At 39.3% G+C, this 25,510-nt stretch overlaps 1 protein-coding gene across 1 annotated transcript in view; it reads right to left on the bottom strand.

The window, feature by feature from the left end:
• The window catches only part of dus1l (dihydrouridine synthase 1-like (S. cerevisiae)), a 58,285-nt gene that overhangs the window by 30,319 nt on the left and 2,456 nt on the right, over positions 1 to 25,510 (bottom strand). Inside the window, exons 2-8 of the mRNA XM_043714710.1 lie at positions 24,389 to 24,637; positions 22,294 to 22,402; positions 19,672 to 19,722; positions 17,204 to 17,316; positions 12,895 to 12,977; positions 9,919 to 10,022; positions 3,367 to 3,511 (exon numbers count right to left, since the gene is read on the bottom strand). Coding sequence (XP_043570645.1) covers positions 3,367 to 3,511; positions 9,919 to 10,022; positions 12,895 to 12,977; positions 17,204 to 17,316; positions 19,672 to 19,722; positions 22,294 to 22,402; positions 24,389 to 24,625 — 842 coding nt within the window. The 5' untranslated portion in view covers positions 24,626 to 24,637. The remainder of the gene's footprint in view (positions 1 to 3,366; positions 3,512 to 9,918; positions 10,023 to 12,894; positions 12,978 to 17,203; positions 17,317 to 19,671; positions 19,723 to 22,293; positions 22,403 to 24,388; positions 24,638 to 25,510) is intronic.

Here is a 25,510-nt window from a genome sequence, read left to right as displayed (position 1 = left end):
CTGTATTCCATGAGATCTAACCTTGCTAATCAGTCTCCCATGGGAACCTTGTCGAATGCCTTACTGAAGTCCATATAGGTCACATCTACTGTTCTGCCCTCATTAATCCTCTTTGTTACTTCTTCAAAAAACTCAATCAAGTTTGTGAGACATGATTTCCCACACACAAAGCCATGTTGACTTTCCCGAATCAGTCCTTGCCTTTCCAAATACATGTACATCCTGTCCCTCAGGATTCCCTCCAACAACTTGCCCACCACCGAGGTCAATCTCACCGGTCTATTGTTCCCTGGCTTGTCTTTACCGCCTTTCTTAAACAGTGGCACCACGTTAGCCAACCTCCAGTCTTCCGGCACCTCACCTGTGACTATCGATGATACAAATATCTCAGCAAGAGGCCCAGCAACCACTTAACACCCTATGCAATCCAACAACCAGGAAGATCATTGATTAGAGGCTGAAGTAGGGCTTGCGCTGACACTGAGTGCTGGTACAATATCATTCTAGGTGACAAAGTAAATTCTCTATATCTGCGAAATCAGAAACTCATTGACAAGGTTCAACATTCACAGGCAAAAATTGCATATCCACAATTTTCAATTTATTTCTAACCATTTTTTTAAAACCAGTTTTGCTCTTGCGAATTTCAACATTATTGGGGCTTCTCAGGAACAGAACCCTCACAGATACAGAGGAATGAATGTAGTTGGATAGCTGACATACACACTCAGGTATCTATGTCTGGCAATTTAAACTTCTTTCAGGAGTGCTTGGTGGTCTGAATCCATAAGTGCGGAACTCTTCTCTGACTGACAAGTGACCTTGGCTACGTGCTTGGTGAAAATGTCCCTTTTACAGTCACAAGTGAGTGGGAATTAAATTCGATCAAGACTCTACAGATCTGTAAAGGCCATTAATGAGTTAGGTATGAAATGCTAGCATTGAGATGTACAAAGTGTGTTTCACTTTGGGGTCTGTAGGGCCTTTAAGGTAGAGACTCTGACAATAACCAGGAACCAGAGATGTGCTGACACAGGCGTATGTAACTCTCCTTTTATTTTCACAGGATGCGTGTGTCGATGGCTGAGCCAACATTGCCCATCCTTAATTATCGCTGAAGTATTTGGTGAAGGACTACTTCTTTGAACCATGTCAATTCTCTTGATGTAAGTATACCCACAGTGCTGTTAGAAAGGGAATTCTAGGATTTTGACCCAGTAACAGCTAAGGAATAGCATATCATTTCATGTCAGGATTTAGAGTGGTTTGCAGGGCAACTTGCAGGTCACAATGTACCCATGCACCTCAAAGACACAGAGGATTACAGCACAGAAAGATGGGGGGGAGGGGTGGTTTTGGTGGGATAGGTGGTTTCAGAAAGGCAACATGTCCATGCCAAAAATCTGACTCCACTAACCCCTCTTTCCAACTTTTGCCCAAAGCCATGAACACTACAGCAGCACTAATGGGTGCCCAAATACTATTTAAATATGATGTACTTCTTACTCAAGCATTCTTTCAAGCAGCAAGTTCCACAGTCCTACCACCCTCTGTGTAAAAATAAGTCTCTGAACTTTCCTCTTTGCCTTCTACCTCTTATGTTAACGTTATGTCCTTGGTTAGTGACTCATCTACTAATGGACTAAGTGCCTTCCTAACTACCCTCTATAATCTCCTTATAATCTTATACACCTTTATAAAGTCCTTTTTCAAACTTGATGCTCCAAGGAAAACAACCTCAGCCTATCGAATCTTTTCTCATAGCTTAGGTTGCCTCTTGGTAAATTTCCTCTGCACCCTCTCTATGTGCAAGTACATCCTAGCCTTAATGTAGTTACCAGAACTGCATGCAGTACTCCATTTGTTGCCTAATCAGTGTTATATACAATTCCGGCATAACCTTCTTACTCTTGTATTCTATGTCTTGACTAATAAAGACAAGTATACCATATACCTTATCTCCCATCTCTACTACCTTCAGGGATCTGTGGATATGGACACCAATGTCCCTCTGATCTTCAATACTTCCCAGGATCCCACTGTCCATAGTGTAATCCCTTGCCAGAGGTAACTCCGGCAGACAGGTGGCAGAAATCATGGGTTTGGTAGGTGCTGTTGAAAGAGAATTGGTGAGTTGCTGCAGTCAAGGGAGTGAAACTTTTAAGGTGGTGGATTGAGTGCCAGTAAATTGGAACGCTTTGTCCTGGGTGGTGTTGAGTTTATTGAATGCTGTTGCGATCAGCCAAGGAAATTAAGAGTACGCCATCAGAGTCCTGACTTGTGTCTTGCAGATGGTGAACAGACTTTGGGGAGTCTGAAGGTGAGATACTTGCAACAGAATTCCCAGTCTCTAACTTGTACTTCTAGCCACAGTATTTATGTGGCTCTTCCAGTTCAAGATTCTGGTCAATGCTAGTCCCAGGATGTTGATAAGGTGGGGTTCAGCTACGAAACTCCTGTGTAAGTCAAGTGGAGACGGTCAGATTCTTTCCTGTTTGAGATGGCCATTAACCGACACTTGTATGGCGCAAAGGTTATTTGCCACATATCAACCCAATCTTCGATGATGTCCACTTCTTGCTGTATGCAATGGTATTTAACAATGTGCAATCGTCAGCAAACATTTCCACCTCTGACCTTATAACAGAGAAAACAGCAGGGAATATTAGGCCTAAGACACTGCCCTGAGGATCTCCTGCAACAATAGCCTGGGATGCAGGGGATCGACCTCCAACAAGCACAACCATTTTCCTTCATGCTAGGTATACTTCAATGGGTGGAGAGATTTCCCCCCAATTCCCAATGACTTCAATTTTGCAAGGGCCCCTTAGTGCCACACTTGGTCAAAAGGCATGCCTTTACAATTCCATGTCCTCCAGGTTTTTGGACTGATGCACCATCTTTTGAGATAAAACATGTAATCATGACTCTGGGACAGCAATCTGTGCAAAAAAAGCATTCAAACTATACTACAAAATTTAATTACAAAGTAAGTTGACACATTTGATGTTGCCATATTACTGGAGGTGCCATCATTTAGCTAAATATTTGTCAAATATTTTCTTTACAGTTACCTGCCCTCTCAGGTGAACCAAAAAAAAGGCTGTTTTCTCCATAGTGCCAAGCAAACATCCATTTCTCAACCAATGTCACGAAAACGGATTATTTGTTCAGTTATCTCATTTCTGTTTTCTCACTGTGCAAATCGGTTGCATATTTTTCCTACTTCATATCTTTTCAATCACAAAGACCAAATACCCAGTAAATAAAAGTTCAGTGTTTTATCTAAACTGTCATTGTGATTAATTCTTTCACAGTGAAATGTAAAGTAAGCCATCATCAATGAAATTTTGTTCACTGACTCACGTGTGATGCCAGAGTTTGAAGAGATGAGCTCTAACAAATGAAAGTGGACAAGGATATTGGTTGACAATCTCCAAATACTCTTCTGCCATCTCCCATACAGGTGGTTTGCGTCCTTCAAAAAGAGCTGGATTATGAAGATTGCCTTCTGTCAGCAAAAGCAAGAAAAAAAACTATTCAGCTATACAATAGATAACTAATCACATTTGTTATCTACATTTTTTCCTCTTAGTTTTCTCCCCTTTCTAATTCACTCTCATAAAGTCACAGAGATCTTGTGATGCATTTACATGGATAACAGTCTACCAAGTACTGGTAGCTTTAGTGGTTTGATTAGATTAGATTAGATTACTTACAGTGTGGAAACAGGCCCTTCAGCCCAACAAGTCCACACCGACCCGCCGAAGCGTAACCCACCCATACCCCTACATTTACCCCTTACCTAACACTACGGGCAATTTAGCATGGTCAATTCACCTGACCTGCACATCTTTGGACTGTGGGAGGAAACCGGAGCACCCGGAGGAAACCCACACAGACACGGGGAGAACGTGCAAACTCCACACAGTCAGTCGCCTGAGGCGGGAATTGAACCCGGGTCTCTGGCGCTGCGAGGCAGCAGTGCTAACCACTGTACCACCGTGCCGCCCACTTGGTTGTTACTTATGTTTAAGCTTCATCTTGATCTCACTCAATATTCATATCAGAAACTGAATCTTCCCTCGGACATTTTTAAAAAATCTTCAAGATACATTTTCCTCTGTAATCAGAGATATCAACAGGATGGACATCAATCACTGCTCCTGCTGAAGTCAATTGTGATTTGGGATTAATTCATGGTCCATACAGCTCAGCTAGTTAATGGATAAACTTGCAAAGTAATAAGGAGAGCCCTGGCACAGGTTTTAACACATGCTTCAAAACTATGTTGTGACAGCTTTAAAATATTAGGATAATCTCTGGTACAATTTTATACATTTGCATCCAGTTTGCGTGTTGTACTTTACACAGATTCCTATGCAACATGAATATGTTTACGAGAAACATTTTGTGCAAGCTGTTACTTAACACCTACAAAGCACAAATTGTCTTAATTATTTAGCTCAAAATACTTTCTGCAAACAAAGCATGTTTATTCTCACAATGAAAACATGTGTAGCTTGGAGCCTGGGCATTTATGGATTTAATTTATCCTTCAAAGCACAATGGTTTCAGGTTCACCCACTCACTCAGACAAAGTACTCCACACTCCACTAGCTCTCTGCTTACCATTGTTTTATCTGATAAAATGAGTTATCAATTTAAAATTAACAGATTTCTCATTCACAGTGAAGTGCTTGCATAATAACGCTTGTCAAAATCTATATGGTTTAAAAAATGTCACTCCTCAAAATAGTGGCAGCATCTCAAGTCTTTCCTGCTCAACTATACTGCAGCCCCAGATCACTGGTGTCAGTGATATTTTCTTCCCAAAATCGTGAAAGACACAACATAAATGCAAGTTCTTTTTCAGTTTGTTCAAACTAATATAAGAGTCATTTTACTTCTACTAGCAGTGTAATTATTTTCCCCACTTTTTCGACTTTTGTTTTTATTTTTGTGCGTGGTTGGTCAATTGCATTCTGTTACAAAGCAAAACACTTCAGTTATCATTTTTCTGACTCTTCAGATTTTTACCTGTATTCTAAAAACAGAACACATTTCAATTTAGAATTTATTGTCATATGTATTTTAACAAGAAAAATACAACGAAAAGTGTCCTAAGCCACCCTATCATGGTACCTACATTAAAGACAGAAGTCATGATAATATGATATGTTTCAAGAAGGACCAGGAGGCTGAAGTGTTAAACAGCAGCACCTTTATTATGGAGGTGTTCACTCTGCAGGCAGCAAGCTTAGAAAGAGCTTTCTACCCATCCAAAATGGATGATGACAATATAATTACATTATGTGATTGGAGTCATGGCTGGGTGACAGTCCATCATACTTTACTCAAATACATATCATCCCTCCCCCTTGTGTTATGGTATATTAACAAACATTGGTTCAGTCTTTCGGATAACAATCCTTGTTCATGAGAAACCCAAAACAATGTTTCATTGTCTGCACAAACCGTTCTGCCAAACTATATGGAGTTGGGTGATAGTGTGCTGATTGGATCTGTTGAATTCTATTCTGTTTTAATTAGCCTGTAAACTCTCGTGATATAAACTGTGGACCATTATCACTGAGAAGTTGTTCCAGATAACCAAACCTCGTAAAAATACTCCCCAATCTTTCAATAGTTTTCTCAGAAGATGTCACTTATGGCAACTTCAGGCCATTTAGTATGTGTGGCAACCACTATAAGAAAATCGCCTTTCTAAAGGTCTCATGTAGTCAATATGGATTCTTTGCTATGGCTTTCTGGCCATTGCCATGGGTGTAATGGCACTGATGGAGGTAGGTTGCAAACGCTTGTACAAGCTGCATATATTTCCAATTTCTCCTCAAACTCTGGGCATCAAAAATAGGTTCTGCTTATCACCTTGATTCTGACAATGCCACAGTGACCTGCATGTAGTTGATTTAACACATGTTTCCTTAGCTGTGGTGGAATGATTGAACTTCATTCCCCACAGGAGACATCCTGCCTGTACAAATAGTTCTAGTTTCCATGTGACAATATGGCTTCAGTTCTGGGGTTGTTCCTGTGATCTTGCCACAAAGTACCATGTCCATCACTTTTGATAATAGAGGCTCATTTCTAGTGTACTACTTAACTTGTCCAACTGATACTGGAGTGAACTCTATTTGTTCCAAGTAGAAAATGTCTACATAAAGGCTATTTGTAGTTGACTCAGTTGGCAAAAGAAATCAAGAAAGCCTTATTTAAAGTTGACTCAGTTGGTAAAAGAAATCAAGAAAGCCTATCAGCATTCCCATTAAAGTTGGACTGCTGAAACCTAACTGTAAAAGTTTGAGCTGATAGCAACAATGCCCACCTCTGCATACGCATCGCTGCTAGAGAAGGTATCCCTGTGTGAGGCCCAAATATTCTGATCTGTTAGCAGGGCAAATTCCCAACCATACTTGCATTGGTAGAATCATCTAATGTCAAAAATGATTCCCAGAACTTCTTTCTCTACCTGTGCATAGTTCATCTCTGCTTTAGTGATCTTGATGCAAAAAGCTATTGGTTTCTCTTCACCATTCAGTAAGATGTGAGAAATGATTGCTCCCATTGTCAGTTGCAATAGCAATTATGGGTCAAAGTGGGTCAGGACTTCTGACCTTATTAAAGCCTCTTTGACTTGTCAAAGGTCTTTCACACTGATCTTCCCATTTCCAACTCCTATTGTGGTATAATCAATTATGGCAAGTTGCATTTTACCAGAAAAGAAAATAGATAAGAATTGGCACTTTGTAATAAATCATGTTTATTGAACTAATACAAGGTTTTCATGCTCAAAATTAGCTTTGAAAAAATATACATTCCTAAACATTTTTCAAAAAACTGACATCTTGAGCCATTTGTTGTCAGGATCCTGGTTTTTTTGACAACATCTCCCCCCACTGGGCAGTTTATTTTTATGTTCAAATAAGCAAACAAACAACGCTATTTAACAAAATTACAATTTTCTAATTACTTAACTCCTGTTTGCATATTTTTCACTAAGTAGGTTTGCTTCTTAGAATTTACAGCCAATGCTTCTGCACTTTGCTACCTTTATTCCCATAAATCAAATGTCCTTCAAATTGCATGTTTAATAAAAATTATGAAATAACTTGGATATGCATTTATGAATTAGAAAGTCCATGTAATTTCACCCATTCCAGTTTCCTCTATGGGGTTAAATATGAGCTAAATGCAAGCTATTTTCCTGCTAAGCAAATGTATGTTCTAGCTTCTATTTTCTTTATTGTAAATATTTGATGATTCAATGCTAAAGCACATTGATGTACCAATGGGGAAGGACTGGAGGACGGATGGGTCTAGTAAAATCCACATGGACCAGCTGGGCTAAATGGCCTGTTTCTGTGGTTTATATTCTACGTAATTATAAGTATGTAAGAAAGCTCACTGAGCTGCAAGATTTGTTTTCAGACATTTCATCACCAACTAGGTAACATCATCAGTGAGTGTCTCCGGTGAAGCGCTGTCCTTGTAATTATGCCATGGAGTATAAAATATTGTGCTCATTGTTATGCATGTGGAGAATATAGTTCAGGGAAGCAAGTTTCTCTTTGACGAAATCTGTGTGAAGTACATTTTAGCCATGGCCAGTAGGAGGTCTGTGACTTTCCCTTTTGGTATAGACTTAAGATGAGAATTTAGTACTATCGTATCAGTAAACTGGCATCCACAGATCTCAGAATGTACTAAACTATTCAGATAATAAATTAATCTACATTATTTGGATGCTTACTTTTACTGTCTACTACTATTTTAGAATATTTATCTAGGCCTTCACTAATAGTAGCGAACACACAAGACATTTGAGTCTTCTACTCTGTTTAGTTTTCAGAGAACATTACAGCGCAGTACAGGCCCTTCGGCCCTCGATGTTGCCGCCCTATCATACCAATCTGAAGCCCATTTAACCTACACTATTCCATGTACGTCCATATACTTGTTCAATGACGACTTAAATGTACTTAAAGTTGGCGAATCTACTACCGTTGCAGGCAAAGCATTCCATACCCTTACTACTGAGTAAAGAAACTACCTCTGACATCTGTCCTATATCTATCACTCCTCAATTTAAAGCTATGCCCCCTCATGCTCACCGTCACCATTCTTGGAAAAAGGCTCTCCCTGTCCACCCTATCTAACCCTCTGATTATCCTATATGTCTCTATTAAGTCATCTCTCAACCTTCTTCTAACGAAAACATCCTCAAGTCCCTCAGCCTTTCCTCGTAAGACCTTCCCTCCATACCAGGCAACATCCTAGTACATCTCCTCTGCACCCTTTCCAAAGCTTCCACATCCTTCTTATAATGCAGTGACCAGAACTGTACACAATACTCCAAGTGCAGCCGCACCAGAGTTTTGTACAGCTGCAGCATAACCTCCTGGTTCTGGAACTCGATCCCTCTATTAATAAACGCTAAAACATTGTATGCCTTCTTAACAACCCTGTCAACCTAGGTGGCAACTTTCAAGGATCTGTGTACCTGGACACCGAGACCTCTCAGCTTATTTACACTACCAAGAATCTTACCATTAGCCCAGTACTTTCACTTTTGCATTCCGGTTACTCCGACCAAAGTGAATCACCTCACACTTGTCCGCATTAAACTCCATTTGCCACTTCTCAGCCCAGCTCTGCAGCTTATCTATGCCTCTCTGTAACCTACAATATCCTTCATTACTATCCACAACTCCACCAACCTTAGTGTAGTCTGCAAATTTACTAACACATCCTTCTACGCCCTCATCCAGGCAGTTTATAAAAATGATGAACAGCAGTGGACCCAACACCGACCCTTGCGGTACACCACTAGTAACTGGACTCCAGGATGAACATTTCCCATCAACCACCACCCTCTGTCTTCTTTCAGCAAGCCAATTACTGATCCAAACTGCTATATCTCCCACAATCCCATTCCTCCGCATTTTGTACAATAGCCTACTGTGGGGAACCTTATCGAACGCCTTGCTGAAATCCATATACACCACATCAACCGGTTTACTCTCATCTACCTGTTTGGTCACCTTCTCAAAGAACTGAATAAGGTTTGTGAGGCACGACCTACCCTTCACAAAACCGTGCTGACTATCCCTAAACAAACTATTCTTGCGTCCTACAGGAGTGAGGCAGAAATCAAGTGCAGTGTATCCTGGACTCTTGGTGACTACCCCAGGAACAGATTACCAAACCATTGTTTTGATGCCAGAAGTATAGGTGGAATCTGGAAATAAGTGCACATATTAAATAATTGGTAAAAACCTAAGCTTTTTTCAATACAGGATGGAGTTTTCCTATGAATGTTCTTTTTGACCATCCTGGAAATTTCATTTGCTTTGTTTCATTCTTAACTTGTATCATATCAAAGGCATTACATATAGCAAGTGAAGATCACATGTTAGTCAGCCAGTGAAATGGAATTAGAGGAGAGGGAAATAATTTGATCAGACTGCAAAGGTAATTCTGCATATTCCTATATGTAATATAGGTAATATTCCTATGGTGCAGAAATATTTTATACCTATTTTACGTCAATCTTTGATATGCGTAGTTTATAGTTAAATAGCAAAACTGACAGCAATCTGAAATTCTTGGTCAGAGCTCTGAAGTTTCTCTTTTGTACAGACTGAGTTTGGAAATTCCAAATTAAGCTGTTATTGCATATTTGCAGTATGATAGGTTTAGAGCCCACTTCCATTCTAGTTAAGGACATTGTAATTTACAATGGCAATTTACAATGCTGGCAATGAGAAGGTTTAGTCAATGGGCAACACATGCTGGCATAATATATATACATATATTGTAGCAAAGAAAAATATAAACTAAAGTCCATCATGTTAACTAGAAAGTAGCCAAAGTAAATTTGTTTTGGGCACATACCTGCACTCATTACACCTTGTACCTCCGTTTCCTGAATGCACCGCTCTACATCGCTCAAATACTGGATGTTGCCATTGGCAAACACAGGGATGTTAACTTCTTTCCTGCATTAAACAACATACTTCGTTTTATTTCCCTAGGAAAATCTTCAGTTATCAAACTTGTAGTGGCTTATCAATGTAGATGAATATGATCAATTGTGGCGTCTAGCTAAATTTATGTTAAGGGTAAAACCTATCACAAACATGGCTGCTAAGACATTCCTATGTTTTACAATGTTAGAAAATTTACAGCTTTGATTAAGGGATACATTGCTCTGGTAAGAAAAATGCCTTCTAATCTTTAATTTTACTTAAAGATAATTAATTGTAAGAGCTGAATATATCTTTATTCAATGTTCACAACCCAAATCAAATACCGTGTTTCTTGAATTCTCAACTTGTTTTTTTTAAAAATGTGTAAGATTATTTTCCTGTCCTAACAGTCTCTATTGCCAATATAAACCCTAGGTTTACAAAATCAAAATACTGTGGATGGTGGAAAGCTGAAATGAAACAGAAGATGTTGTAAACACTGAACAATTCAGGCATCATCTATCAAGGGAAAAATGGAGTTACCATTTCAGTTTGATGATTTTACATCACAACTTCTGATGTGTTAAATGTTTTGCACAACCCTATCACGTTTCGTATTTACATAGCAAATTCCATTTAGCATTTATTTGACTTAAAACTTGGCATGAAGCAAAGCCAAGAAGAGAAAAAGAAACTTTTTAAGGAATGATTGGTTAAAACCTGGAGTGCATTGCTTGAGAACTTGTTGAAAGTACTGAATCATTCAAAAGAGAATTAAACAAACAACCAAAAAGGAAGAATTTACCAGGTTATGGAAACAAGGCAGGAGAATGGCACTTGGCTTATGACTCATCTGGGGCCTTGCATACTTAATGGATCTAAAGGCCTCCTTCTACATGCTTCTCATTTTGTAAATCTATGAACTTTAGGAACTATGCAAAGTGATAGAATGCAGTGACACTAGACGAGCTCTCACACTCCAATCCTGTTCCAAAAAATTAGGATTTAAGATGTGAAAAAAGGAGCTACAAAAAAAACATAAGTAATACAAAAAGGGCTGTGAAGGGAACATCAACATGTTGATAGAAATAATTAATGAAATGGTACCAACTGTTGACAAAAAAAGCTTGAGCTATTGTCACATCAGTCAGATCCTGATTGAATCCTACATAGTAAACATCAGTCCGTTTTACAGAGTTTTATTCAATATTTGTAAGTTACGCATGAGACTACTTACTCAAAGGTAGATGGAAAAAGGGAAAACAAAAGATATTGTGTAAACAAGAATGGGCTTGAGGAGACTAATATTGTTCTTGCAGTTAGGTCTTGCACGATAACAAAGAAAACCCATCATCATCATTTTGGAGACCTTGGAGTGCAGGTTCATAGCTCCTTGAAAGTAGAGTCGCAGGTAGATAAGATAGTGAAGGCGGTGTTTGGTATGCTTTCCTTTATTGGTCAGAGTATTGAGAACAGGAGTTGGGAGGTCATGTTGCGGCTGTACAGGTAATTGGTTAGGCCACTGTTGGAATATTGCGTGCAATTCTGGTCTCCTTCCTATTGGAAAGATGTTGTGAAACTTGAAAGGATTCAGAAAAGATTTACAAGGATGTTGCCAGGGTTGGAGGATTTGAGCTATGGGAAGAGGCTGAACAGGCTGGGGCTGTTTTCCCTGGAGCGTCGGAGGTTGCGGGGTGACCTTATAGAGGTTTACAAAATAATGAGGGGCATGGATAGGGTAGATAGATAAAATCTTTTCTCTGGGGTGGGGGAGTCCAGAACTTGAGGGCATAGGTTTAGGGTGAGAGTGGAAAGATATAAAAGAGACCTAAGGGGCAACGTTTTCACGCAGTGGGTGGTACATGCATGGAATGAGCTGCCAGAGGAAGTGGTGGAGGCTGGTACAATTGCAACATTTAAGAGGCATTTGGATGGATATATGAATAGGAAGGGTTTAGAAAGATATGGGCCAAGTGCTGACAGGTGGGACTAGATTGGGTCGGGATATCTGGTCAGCATGGACGTGTTGGACCGAAGGGTCTGTTTCTGTGCTATACATCTCTATGACTCTATCTCATAGCATTAGACACAAAATAGTACTGGTCATGACAAATTCCAAAATTCGAAACTTTCAGGATTGAAACCTTTGACTCTTGGCTCATGTTCACATTAAATTGAACAAAGTTTGCTTTTATTTTAATTGTGGGTCTTTGATGACATGACCACAAATCAGCCAAGATTCCATTCTTGTGCAGTTTTGGGCCCCAAGTCTCAGAAAAGATGTACTGGCCCTGGAGTGGTTCAGAGGAGGTTCACGAGAATGGTCCCAAGAATGAAAAGCTTAACATATGAGGAATGTTTGAGGGCTCTGGGTCTATACTCAATGGAATTTAGAAGGATTGGGGTGGGGGGGATCTAATTGAAACATACAGAATACTGAATGGCCTGGTCAGAGTGGATGTTGGGAAGATGTTTCCATTGGTAGGAGAGACTAGGTCCTGAGGGTACAGCCTTAGAGTAATAGAAAGACCTTTTAGAAAGGAGATAACAAGAAACTTATTCAGCCAGAGAGTGGTGAATCCATGGAAGTCATTGCCACAGAAGGCTGTGGAGACCATGTCACTGAGTACATTTAAGGCTGAGATAAATAGGTTTTTGATTATCAAGGGGATCCAGGGTTACAGGGAGAAAGTGGGAGAATGGGGTTGAGAAACTTATCAGCCATGATTGAATGGCAGAGTAGATTCGATGAGCGAAATGGCCTAACTTCTGCTCTTATATCTTATGGTCTCAATTCTGAATTATTTCACTTACTCCCTTTTCTGGTCATAAAATTGCGAAGAATTCATTGATAGTTCTGGTGTATTGTTCAGTATAGTGACTATTAATATTTGCTTCTCACCTCACAGCTTTTATGTGTTCCCAGTCAGCTACACCTGTCAGAGGCCCCTTTTGTTCTTTGGTACGACCGTGAACAGTTAATAGCTGAAACATATTCAAGATTTATCAAATTTAAAACCAGAAATATTTAAACCATAACACTTAGATGGCACTAATGTGAATAACAGTTACGTAGAAAAAACGTAATTCCTCTTTTAACTGTACAATTTTGAATTTGACTGAAATAAATCTGAAAAGCATTTGTTTCTGACCCACCAAATGTTTTGTCGATCTGTTTAATTAGAATTGAACTCACTGCATTTGAATATCAGTTTTCTGAAAAGCAAATGATTCTCATCTTCCAAGCAGTAATAATATTTACAAAAAGAACAACATTCTAATAAAGACATCTGAAAGCATTTATGAGTCTGTGACTAAGTCTTCATAAGTTTAAAATTTAATGCGGTTTCATGTTGAGAGTACGTACCCACAAGGAGCCGAGTTGAAACAATGCAAATCTATTGGATAGGGGTCTTTACAACCAAACTAAAAGCCTGACTTAAGTCGTATTGATATTAACAGTCCATAGGGCAAAAGTGCAAAGACTTCCCAAACCATTTCATGCATGCAATAATTGAACACTGTATACATGTATTACAGTTTTTGCTTTGGCTACTTTCTCCTGAAATTGAATACAAATCAGTGTTTCTGTACTCATTTTTATTTTCCAAATTCAAAACATCTGGATTCTAGCTATAGAAAGAAAGAAATTTGCATTTAGTGGACATTTATAACATTATAACAGCATAGTGCTTCAAAATATAGTGCAATGGCTGTTGCAGGGGGTTGTGATAAAAGGTATGTAAGGGGGTGGCACGGTGGCTCAGTGGTTAACACTGCTGCCTCACAGCTCCAGGGACCAGAGTTCAATTTCAGCCTCAGGCGACTGTGTGCGTGGAGTTTGCATATTCTCTCTACATTTGCATGAGTTTCCTCTGGGTGCTCCGGTTTCCTCTCACAATCCAAAAATGTGCAGGTTAGGTGAATTGGCCCTGCTAAATTGCCCATAATGTTCAGGGGTGTGTAAGTTAGGTGCATTAGTCAGGGGTAAATGCAGAGTAATAGGGGACTGGGTCTTTGGAGGGTCGGTGTGAACTTGCCAAAGGGCCTGTTTCCACATTGTAGGGATTCTGTTATTCTATAAATATACAATCATTTGGACTTTAAAGTAGGGGGTAAAATCTGTGAGAGTTCTTTGAAGATAATGTTTTGTTTGAAAAGAAGTCAGAAAGTAATTTGGAACAGTGAACTACGGGCTTCATATCCAAGAAAGTAAGAAACTTCAGTTCTGTGTCCAGCAGGATATCCAGGGTATTAGCTAATGAAGTATTTACAAAGTTGAACTTTTATGACAGAGAAAAGAGATTGGGGCCACTAGCTTTCTGAGTTCCGAATCACTTGAATTCAATAGCTTCAGGTTTTCAGAGCAGAAGAACAGTTTTATCTTAGCATAATAGCAGGTTGTGAAAGTTTATTAAATCTCCAGGCTGTGACAGTTGGTGTATAAGTTTTCAAACTGTCAGAACTGTGAAAAGGTTTAGCCTCTAGGTCACCAAAATTGAGAAAGAAACTAGGAATCAAAACTGGAAGGTGTTCTCTAGACGATTAAAACTGAAGCAGTCAGTTCAGTAAAAAATTAAAAGATTAAGATATGAATGACATTGTACTTGGATAGAGTAACTATCACAGAGACTGCAAGGAAGAAAGGTTAAATCTTTGTTTATGTGTTCTATTAAGATTTTTCTGAACTGCATTTATTACCTGGAAATACATATGCAGTATAGCTTTGCTTTTTGTGTAAACAAACCTGTTATTTTGTTAAAGAACATGAGCAGTGGAATAAACTTACGATCTATTGACAATAAACTTAATTCTAATTCTTCTATTAAATCAGATTTACTGTGACTTTTCCAGTTTTACCATTAGGTGGGATCATAACTCTGTATATGCAAAAATATGCACTAGTTAAATTGTGTTTCCCAGACTTCTGTAGAGTTAATATAAACAATCAGGCATATTTGCACCAATTAACTGCAGCACAGCATCTTCAGTTCTGATTCTTATTTGTAATACGCAAGTTAACTACTTTGCTAAAGAAAGAAAGCTGCTCCCAATGTTTTAAAATTTCAGCACTTGGCCAGTTGATTTTAGGCTTTCTTTCAAAACTGACAAAAAAAATTGATACTTCTGAAACATAGGTTACTTCCTATCTTCCAGTATGATCATACTGGACTGCGGAGGTGATTACTGAATAATAGGCAGCTTTGACACACTGCCAATTGTGAAGTGGCATGAATATGATTAAGACCATAAGACATAGGAGTGGAAGTAAGGCCATTCGGCCCATCGAGTCCACTCCGCCATTCAATCATGGCTGATGCGCATTTCAGCTCCACTTACCAGCGTTCTCCCCGTAGCCCTTAATTCCGCTAGACAACAAGAATCTATCAATCTCGGCCTTGAAGACATTTAGCGTCCCGGCTTCCACTGCACTCCGTGGCAATGAATTCCACAGGCCCACCACTCTCTGGCTGAAGAAATGTCTCCGCATTTCTGTTCTGAAATGACCCCCTCTAATTCTAAGGCTGTGTCCACGGGTCCTAGTCTCCTCGTCTAACGGAAACAATTTCCTAGCATCCACCTTTTCCAAGCCATGTATTATTTTGTACGTCTCTATTAAGTCTCCCCTTAATCTTCTAAACTCCAAAGAATACAATCCCAGTATCCTCAGCCGTTCCACATATGTTAGACCTGTCATTCCAGGGATCATCCGTGTGAATCACCGCTGGACACGTTCCAGTGCCAGTATGTCCTTCCTGAGGTGTGGGGACCAAAACTGGACACAGTACTCCAAATGGGGCCTAACCAGAGCTTTATAAAGTCTTAGTAGTACATCTCTGCTTTTATATTCCAACCCTCTTGAGATCAGAGACAACATTGCATTCGCTTTCTTAATCACGGACTCAACCTGCATGTTTACCTTTAGAGAATCCTCGACTAGCACTCCCAGATTCCTTTGTGCTTTGGCTTTATTAATTTTCTCACCATTTAGAAAGTAGTCTTTTATTCTTTTTGCCAAAGTGCAAGACCTCGCACTTGCTCACGTTAAATTCCATCAGCCATTTCCTGGACCACTCTCCCAACCTGTCTAGTTCCTCAGTACTACCTGCCTGTCCACCTAACTTTGTATCATCGGCAAACTTCGCTAGAATTCCCCCGGTTCCCTCATCCAAATCATTAATATATATTGCGAACAGCTGTGGCCCCAGCACCGAACCCTGCGGGACACCGTTCGTCACCGGCTGCCATTCTGAAAAAGAACCTTTTATCCCAACTCTCTGCCTTCTGTTAGACAGCCAATCCTCAGTCCATCCCAGCAGCTCACCTCGAACACCATGGGCCCTCACCTTGCTCAGCAGCCTCCCGTGTGGCACCTTATCAAAGGCCTTTTGAAAGTCTAGATATACCACATCCACTGGGTTTCCCTGGTCTAACCTACTTGTTACCTCTTCAAAAAATTCCAACAGGTTTGTCAGGCATGACCTCCCTTTACTACATCCATGTTGACTTGTTCTAATCAGACTCTGCTCTTCCAAGAATTTAGAAACCTCATCCTTAATGATGGATTCTAGAAGTTTACCAACCACCGAGGTTAAGCTGATTGGCCTATAATTTTCCATCTTTTGCCTTGATCCTTTCTTGAACAAGGGGGTTACAACAGCCATCTTCCAATCATCCGGGACCTTTCCTGACTCCAGTGACTCTTGAAAGATCTCAACTAATGCCTCTGCTATTTCCTCAGCCACCTCTTTCAGAACTCTAGGGTGTATCCCATCGGGGCCAGGTGATTTATCAATTTTAAGACTTTTTAACTTTTCTAGCACTATCTCTTTCGTAATGGCAACCCTCAACTCAGCCCCGTGACACCCTTTAATTTTTGGGATATTACTCATGTCTTCCACTGTGAAAACTGACGCAAAGTACTTGTTAAGTTCTCCTGCTATTTCCTTATCTCCCATCACTAGGCTTCCTGCATCAGTTTGAAGTGGCCCAATGTCTACTTTTGCCTGTCGTTTGTTTCTTATGTACTGAAAGAAACTTTTACTATTATTTCTAATATTACTGGCTAGCCTACCTTCATATTTGATTCTCTCATTTCTTATTACACTCTTTGTTGAGCAATGTGTGCCAGATAAAGCAATACCTACAGAATTAAAACTTTCAGAAAATTAAGAATTATTCAAACATAAAATAAGAATGCATTTACTTACCTGGCAACCTGCTTTCTCCAACAACTTTGCATACTGCACAGTTTTACTGATTTCTGGGAAAACCCGGATTTTGCATGTGATAGGAACAGAGATTCTTTTATGTGCCTCAGAAACTGAGAAAGGAGAGTAAATCAAACATAATTAAAACATTTCTTCTCACTTTGTCCTACCTCTATTTTCATTTTTTGAGATAAACATGCAACTTACTCTGAAATGCTGGGTGCACTAGGTTGGCACACCCACTAGTTTCGGTTCCCTTTTTCTGCTGATGAATCTGTTTTTACTCAACGCACTTTCCCAAGTTCCCTGCTAAAACCAGGAACTTATCACAAGGTGATTAAAAAAAAGATTTGTACTTATATAGCACCGGTCATGACTTCCCTAATATATCCCTAATCGCTTTATAATCAGTTAAATATTTTTGCAGGCTAGTCACTGTTATCATGTAAGAAATATATCAGGCAATTTGCACACAGCAAGCTCTCACAAGCAGCAACGTGATAACGACAAATAATCTGCTTTTTCTACTAATGACTGATGTTAAGTATTGGTCAGGAAACTTGAGAGAACCTTACTACTCTTCTCCAAAATAGTTTACTGAGATCTTTTACATTCACCTTGAGAGAAAATGGAGCCTCAGTACAATCCATTAGAACTGAGATGAGTAGAAATTTCTTCAGCCAGAGTGTGGTGAATTTGTAGTATTCTTTGTCACAGACAACTTTGGAGGCCAAGTGATTGAGTGTTTAAGTCATTTACAACAGAGATATATAGGTTACTAATAGTAAGGGGATCAAGGGTTCTGCGGAGAAGGCAGGAAAATGGGGTTGAGAAATAGATCAGCCATGATTGAACTGCAGAACAGATCCGACGGGCAAAATGGCCCAATTCTATTCCTATATCTTTTGGTTTGACATCTCACCCAAAAAACCAACTGACCCATTGTTGACAGCTATGTAGGTTTAGAATGCCTTTAAAATGCTGCAAACATGAGCAGATTAATGTGTATTATTACTAAGGCAGTTAACAAGTAATCTTTTGTTCACATCATTTGTTTCCTAGTGGTTTGCTTCTTTTCATTCACTCTTATAGGGTTGACAGTGAGAATCTTTTTCCACGTATGGAGTCAGCTATTACAAGGGGGCATAGCTTTAAATTAAGGGGGGGTAGGTATAGGACAGATGTTAGGGGTAGGTTCTTTACTCAGCGAGTCGTGAGTTCATGGAATGCCCTGCCAGTAGCAGTGGTGGACTCTCCCTCATTATGGGCATTTAAACGGGCATTGGATAGGCATATGGAGGATAGTGGGCTAGTGTAGGTTAGGTGGGCTTGGATCGGCGCAACATCGAGGGCCGAAGGGCCTGTACTGCGCTGAATTCTTCTATGTTCTATGTTCTTCCCTTACCATGTACTAATTGCGCCACCTAAACTGAGAATTATATATTGGAATATTGCGTGCAATTCCGGTCTCCTTCCTATCGGAAGGATGTTGTGAAACTTGAAAGGGTTCAGAAAATATTTACAACAATGTTGCCAGGGTTGGAGGATTTGAGCTATAAGGAGAGGCTGAACAGGCTGGGACTGTTTTCCCTGGAGCGTCGGAGGCTCAGGGGTGATCTTATAGAGGTTTATAAAATCATGAGGGGCATGGATAGGATAAATAGACAAAGTCTTTTCCCTGGGTCCAGAACTAGAGGGCATAGGTTTAGAGTGAGAGGGGAAAGATATAAAAGAGACCGAAGAGGCAACCTTTTCATTCAGAGGGTGGTACATGTGTGGAATGAGCTGCCAGAGGAAGTGGCGGAGGCTAGTACGATTGCAACATTTAAAAGGCATCTGGATGGGTATATGAATAGGAAGGGTTTGGAGGGATATGGACCAGATGCTGGTGCGACTAGATTGGGTTGGGATATCTAGTTGGCATGGACGAGTTGGACCGAAGGGTCTGTTTCTGTGTTGTACATCTCTATGACAATATGACCATGTGTATTTTTCTGAATTATTGTTAACAGCTGGGTCAAAAACATGGAATTCCTTACATAGTAGCGTTACAGGTACACAGACACCATGCAGATTCCCATGGTTCAAGAAAACAGCTTACCACCACTTTCTAAGGGCAACTGGAAATTTCTTTGTCAGCAATGCCCACATCCCCATGAATTAAAAGAAAACTATGTTGTAACATCAAAGCTTGAATCTGTTGTAGGTACATGCAAATTGCCTGATGATATAATTTCTGAGTTCTCACCTCATAAAGATGCTTCACTTAATCACCTTTATGTTTTCCATTTACTGTGTGCTGTGTGGAGGAGGCAAACGTTTGTTAGGGAAAATCTGAGAGCAAGCTCCACCCATTTAAGTATCTCTCAGAAGTCCATAAGGCCAAATATTAAAACGTACATAAGTCAGCACAAGAAACTAAGGAGATTCTGGGCAAATCTCTGTGCAATAACCAACTAGGTACTCACGCATTTTGTGTAGTAAGTCCCATTCTTCCTGCAGAAATGCTCCATAGTGCCCTGTGAATAAATCAATCACTTGGATGTCAAATTTAATCCTAGTTAGCCTTGCCATTCTATACGAAATAACTTCTACTTGATGATTAAATAGAATCCCTACTTTCAAGAATCAGAAAGATTCAATGAATAGAACTTTCAGAATGCCCACACCAAGGACAGACTCCTTACATGGAGCAAGGGGTTTACAGGCAAATACCACTTCCCCACTTAATGCAAATGGATGAAAAATACTGATCATATCACCCACAAATTTCTAATGACAGACAATCTCAAAAGTAGTGAGAGAGTCACCAAATGTTTCTGTCAATAGACTGCAAGTTATTTAAAACTAAAATAAGATGACAATTGATGCAACTTTTCCTGTTCATATGGGGAATTAGACTAACAATAAAGAGAGATCCTCAATGTCATTATTATGGAAGCTATTGACCTTTCAAAAGCATACCAAAAGGAAAAAATATTAAGCTCAATCTTATTACTAGTCATTCCCACAACTCACAAATTAAAGGAATTTATAACTCAGTAAAGATTAGTGCTGTAACTGGCATGGACCTCAGACTACATCACCTCACAGCCTTACTTTTCTTTTAAGAGATTCTATAATTGACCTTATTCTTGTTTGCACATTCCCATATAACAAGAATGATTGGTTTCAGACCAACAGTTTGTAAAAAGCAAACTTAAACCACTTTTATTTCCATTTAGAAATAACTTTCAGCCAGATGCATATAAAAATGCAAAACGATTATCAAATTACTCTTGCCCATAGTGTTCAGGGATGTGTGGATTAGTTGCATTAGTCAGGGGTAAATGTAGAGTAATTGGGTAGGGGAATGGGTCTGGGTAGGTTACTCTTCTGAGGGTCGGCGTGGACTTATTGGACCTAATGGCCTGTTTCTATTAAATTACCTCCTGAATTTTATCTTGGTTACTCGCATCCCACAAAACTTTAAATTTTAGCTTTTATTAATAGGGCGATCGAGTTCCGGAACCAGGAGGTCATACTGCAGCTGTACAAAACTCTGGTGCAGCCGCACTTGGAGTATTGTGTACAGTTCTGGTCACTGCATTATAAGAAGGATGTGGAAGCTTTGGAAAAGGTGCAGATGAGATTTACTAGGATGTTGCATTGTATGAAGGGAAGGTCTTACGAGGAAAGGCTGAGGGACTTGAGGCTGTTTTCGTTAGAGAGAAGAAGGTTGAGAGGTGATTTAATAGAGACATATAAGATAATCAGAGGGTTAGATAGAGTGGACAGAGAGAGCCTTTTTCCAAGTATGGTGACGGTGAGCACGAGGGGACATAGCTTTAAATGGAGGGGTGATAGATATAGGACAGATGTCAGAGGTAGTTTCTTTACTACCTCAGTAGTAAGTCAGAGAATAGTAAGGGTACGGAATGTTTTGCCTGCAACGGTAGTAGATTCGCCAACTTTAAGTACATTTAAGTCATCATTGGACAAGTATATGGACGTACATGGAATAGTGTAGGTTAGATGGGCTTCAGCTTGGAATGACAGGTCGGTGCAACATCGAGAGCTGAAGGGCCTGGACTGCACTGTAATGTTCTATGTTCTAAACGTCTAGTTATTTCAATCATGTAAATGCTCAGAATTACCACAATGAAAGTAATTTGTTTCCTTGATTTGTAAGATTATTTGCAAGTATAATGTCACCATAAACCGCACAACCAGAATTTCACACTAGATGGTGCTGCAATCCAAAGATTAAATACACGCTGTGAAAGCTACTCGCGTGACTCAAACTGAAATTGTTCAACATGGAGTAAGTGCAGCAGTACATCATTCAAGAACTTCCTTATCAAGATAAGATTCTTATTTAATCAGTTTTATAAATTTCATGATTTGGAGATGCCGGTGTTGGACTGGGGTGTACAAAGTTAAAAATCACAACACCAGGTTATAGTCCAGCAGGTTTAATTGGAAGCACTAGTTTTCAGAGCGCTGCTCCTTCATCAGGTGGTTGATCAAGTATCTAATCTTTACTAATAATAATTTACTAATCCAGTAAATCCACACTGTTTCAGGATTATAATATCAGGCCATTGTCTTTGCCTTTCAATCCTTGCTTTCTCAAATTACTGATAAGTTGCAATACTCTTGCTGCTTCATAGCACAACATTCAGTTGCAGTATTTAAATAAGGAAAAACATCAAAATATAATTTTAGTCTAAATAAACTATTTCTTACATTTATAGTACCAAGGTATATTTAACACAACTTTTACTGATTAAGCTTCAATTTTCATAACGTAAAGGCAGTTTATTAAGATGAACTCAATGAATGGAAGGGTCTTGCACCATCCATATATAATTTTAATTCCTTATTGAAACATTTTTGTTAAATGCTATAAATATTTCAGTTTCATTAGAGATTAACAGCCAAAAGCTAAGTCTAAAAATGTTGCCATTTCATCCAACAATTTCTCACATGCCAGATCTAACTGCTAACCAGTGTCGTGATCCCATTGCCTGGATAGTCAGTAATTATTTACATCACCTCAGAATCAGTGTAGTTTATCTGATCAAGAAAATAAAAGCAAACTGTGATACCTCGTTTTGCAATCATCTGTGGACAACCCAAGTTCAAATCAATGGCATTGCAGTAATCCTGAGCTAGCAGACAGGCTTGGACAAACACTTCTGGATCATTTGCACAGAACTGAAAGAAAAATAAATAAATCAGCCATAGGGCACAATCAATCTCTGTAATACAAGAAGCTTAACCCCTCGTTGTATAATGGTTGATTTCTGCTATTGGCTTGGGGATTTTACATGACCTTGATGCACCACTACAGATGTCCATTCCCACCGCCCAAACTTTCTTTTCGCTGCTACACTCGAGTTAATGAGTGACCCACCTGCCAAAGTTGGCAGTTCTTGCCCACCCCCACCCCATTGGTCTCCCCACAGCATTGCTGTAAGCTAGGTGTGTGAATAATTCTGGAGAATCAAAATTTCTAGCGAAGAGCCAAGAGAACTGGAAACCACAGAATAGTAAAATTTGATATTTCAGGGGACCACAAATTAAAGATTTGATCATTTGAACATATTTAACTTTGTGAAGTACAGACACAAAAATGCCAAGTTTAACCTTGAGGATGTTAAAAAAAAGATATTAGTGACATTGCAGGTAGGATTTGACACTGAACTTCAAACAAGTTTTGTTTTATAGACTCAATGTTGAAATTATTGACCCGCCAGAAAGGAGATGTAGAGAGATACTGGACAGAAAATTGGCCTCAATAGTGAAACTTTACAAACTGGAAAGAGATCACAGGCAGCATATCAAGCATGCAGAAGGCAGGAAAGTATATTTGTTATAAACAAATGCTCAGTGTGCAGCTATCAAACAATAGGGTAAGTACAGAACATTTCGACCCAATTCAAAATTTAGATGCTTGTGATAAAAGACAATTGATAACTAAAGCTATGTGGATGAATCGAAAACAACCATTATGTCAGCAAACACTTAGAGAAATTTCAGCAGTGCAACTGATTTTGAGATTATAGAATGCATGTATGAAAGTAAACCCAATGCAAAGAGGACACAAGACAGGAACAATAACTGGGGATACATATTTAAATAACTATGGAATAGCAGAGTTGAGAATGTACCTGTCGAAGTACCAAGTGCACTTTCTGACTTTGCGTTACGCTTCCAGCATATTGCAAACCTAAATTTTTTTTTGTGGTAATGCAGTTGTCAAATTGTGCAAGTATTTTAATACAAATCATTAACAGAATGACCTTACCATTTAAGCTTATAGAAAAATATAATTACAACTCATGCTCAAAGTGTTAATGAGAATTTTTAAAAAAATATTTTTTATTTAACAAAAGGAAATATTTTTATTTTGATTACAACAAATACAAAACCAAATAATTCAAACCAATGTTAAAAAACAAACCCATTAATTACATAGATAAATAATAAATAATAACTAAGCTAAAAAAGGAAAATCTTAATAATAATAATAATAATAACCATAACATAGCTCAGCAAAACAAAGCAACAGCCCTCGATCACTGGGTGCCTAAGTTTATACATATTCATATGTTTGTAGTTCCTCCTCTCTGGATATCAGACTCATTACATAGAATTGCCATGGCTATATAAAGGCCCTTATTAGTATGGCGGACAGATCTGGACCCGGGAGTCCAAAAAGGGCTGCCACATCTTATAGAAATTCGCAGTTTTATGGTACACTACACTTGTAAGAAAGTCTAAGGGGATGTGCTCCATTACTAGCTTAAGCCAGCCCTGGGGGATTTTCCGACACCCACCCAAATAGAATGTTCTTTCTTACACAAAAAGTGAGAATTACTTTTTTTTGAATGCATCTAATGAAAGTGAATTAACAAAGCCAAGAGGAGGAGATACCGGGTCCATCTCCACCTCCGTCCCCAAGGCCTTCTCTATTTCGCCTACTACAGTGCTCCAGTATGCCTGCAGTCTGTGGCAGGACCAATGGCAATGAGTAAGTGCTCAGTTTACATGTAAGACACATTGGAGATGTTCTGTTTAAATTTAGCAGGGCGGTCTGGGGCCAAGTGGACCCCGTGGAGAATCTTCAATTGCAAAGCATGGGCCCTGTTGCATTAATGAGATAATTTAATCCTATTACTGCTACAGCTGACACCATACCTGAACAACTAATGGTCGATCCTCCGCATTCACCTCGTTATACAAGTTCTCCTTCCTGTAGTTTGCATCCCGGACAAATACCTGGGCATGAAGCATGGGAGTGTAACAAAGGTGGGCACCATGTCGACGACTGAGTAACCTCCATGCAAGCTCACTCTGATCCACCATTGGAGCAACCACATATCGAGCACTGTTCAGTGTGGTCTTCCAGAAATCAAACCCATGAAGTTTTGGCATCCTGGCACTGGCCTGCAGGAGTTGCAAAATAGTGTTTGAAAAGAAATCCTAAACTCCTGGTCTTAATAATCATGAATATCAGATCACTATGACAGAGATTGCTGAACAAGAGCTGGCTATCCAATAACAGTACATATGAAATTTGGACCATGTTTATCTGGAAATTTCACTCCTACTTTTATTATGAACAATTTCAAATCTGACACAAGATAGCTCACTAGGATTTAGAAGGAATATAGTTCATGTTATATAAATTAGAAACCCTTTTGTTTCACTGTTTCTTGTTAAAGATATGCGTGTTACAATAAATTGGGTTTTTTTTGTTACTAAAGAAACCATGTGAGATTTACTTTTGTCCTGAGAAGCAGTCAGTCAGGCAAATTGGACATTTTAACAGTCACATTGGTAACTATATAATTATACATGTTCTGAAGGCTTGTGGAACAATGGGCCGTGATTATCATCATTTTCTTCCCAGTTAAGTCACCACAACACAAACTGGGAAGCTTCAAGCTCAGCTCTTCAAACCTCAGTCTGACAAGCCAGGAAAGCAAATTCCTTGACTGGAATTCATGACAAACCTGAAGCAGACACATAAGAGTCTCTTGACCCGAAACTTTGAAAATTATCAATATGGAATTGATCTTTGTGCATAAATGAACAAAGAACAGAAAAATCCACAGTGGGGCTCATGGGGCAAATGAAAGGAATTCACAGGTACGATTTCAACCTGTGAATTGGAGGTTAGATATGCCAGGCCTAGACTATGTACTCAGCCATACAGTATTGCTTAAATCCACTGCACCCATACACACCCCACTCTCCCTTCCTCTCACTCACACACACACCCCTATTCTCCTTTCTATGCACACACAAAAACAGACT

The sequence above is a fragment of the Chiloscyllium plagiosum genome, chromosome 24 (genome assembly GCF_004010195.1).
Source record: "Chiloscyllium plagiosum isolate BGI_BamShark_2017 chromosome 24, ASM401019v2, whole genome shotgun sequence".
Classification (NCBI taxonomy): Eukaryota; Metazoa; Chordata; class Chondrichthyes; order Orectolobiformes; family Hemiscylliidae; genus Chiloscyllium; species Chiloscyllium plagiosum.
Note: the sequence above shows the minus strand (reverse complement) of the source record. Positions and strands in the feature narration are given on the sequence as shown.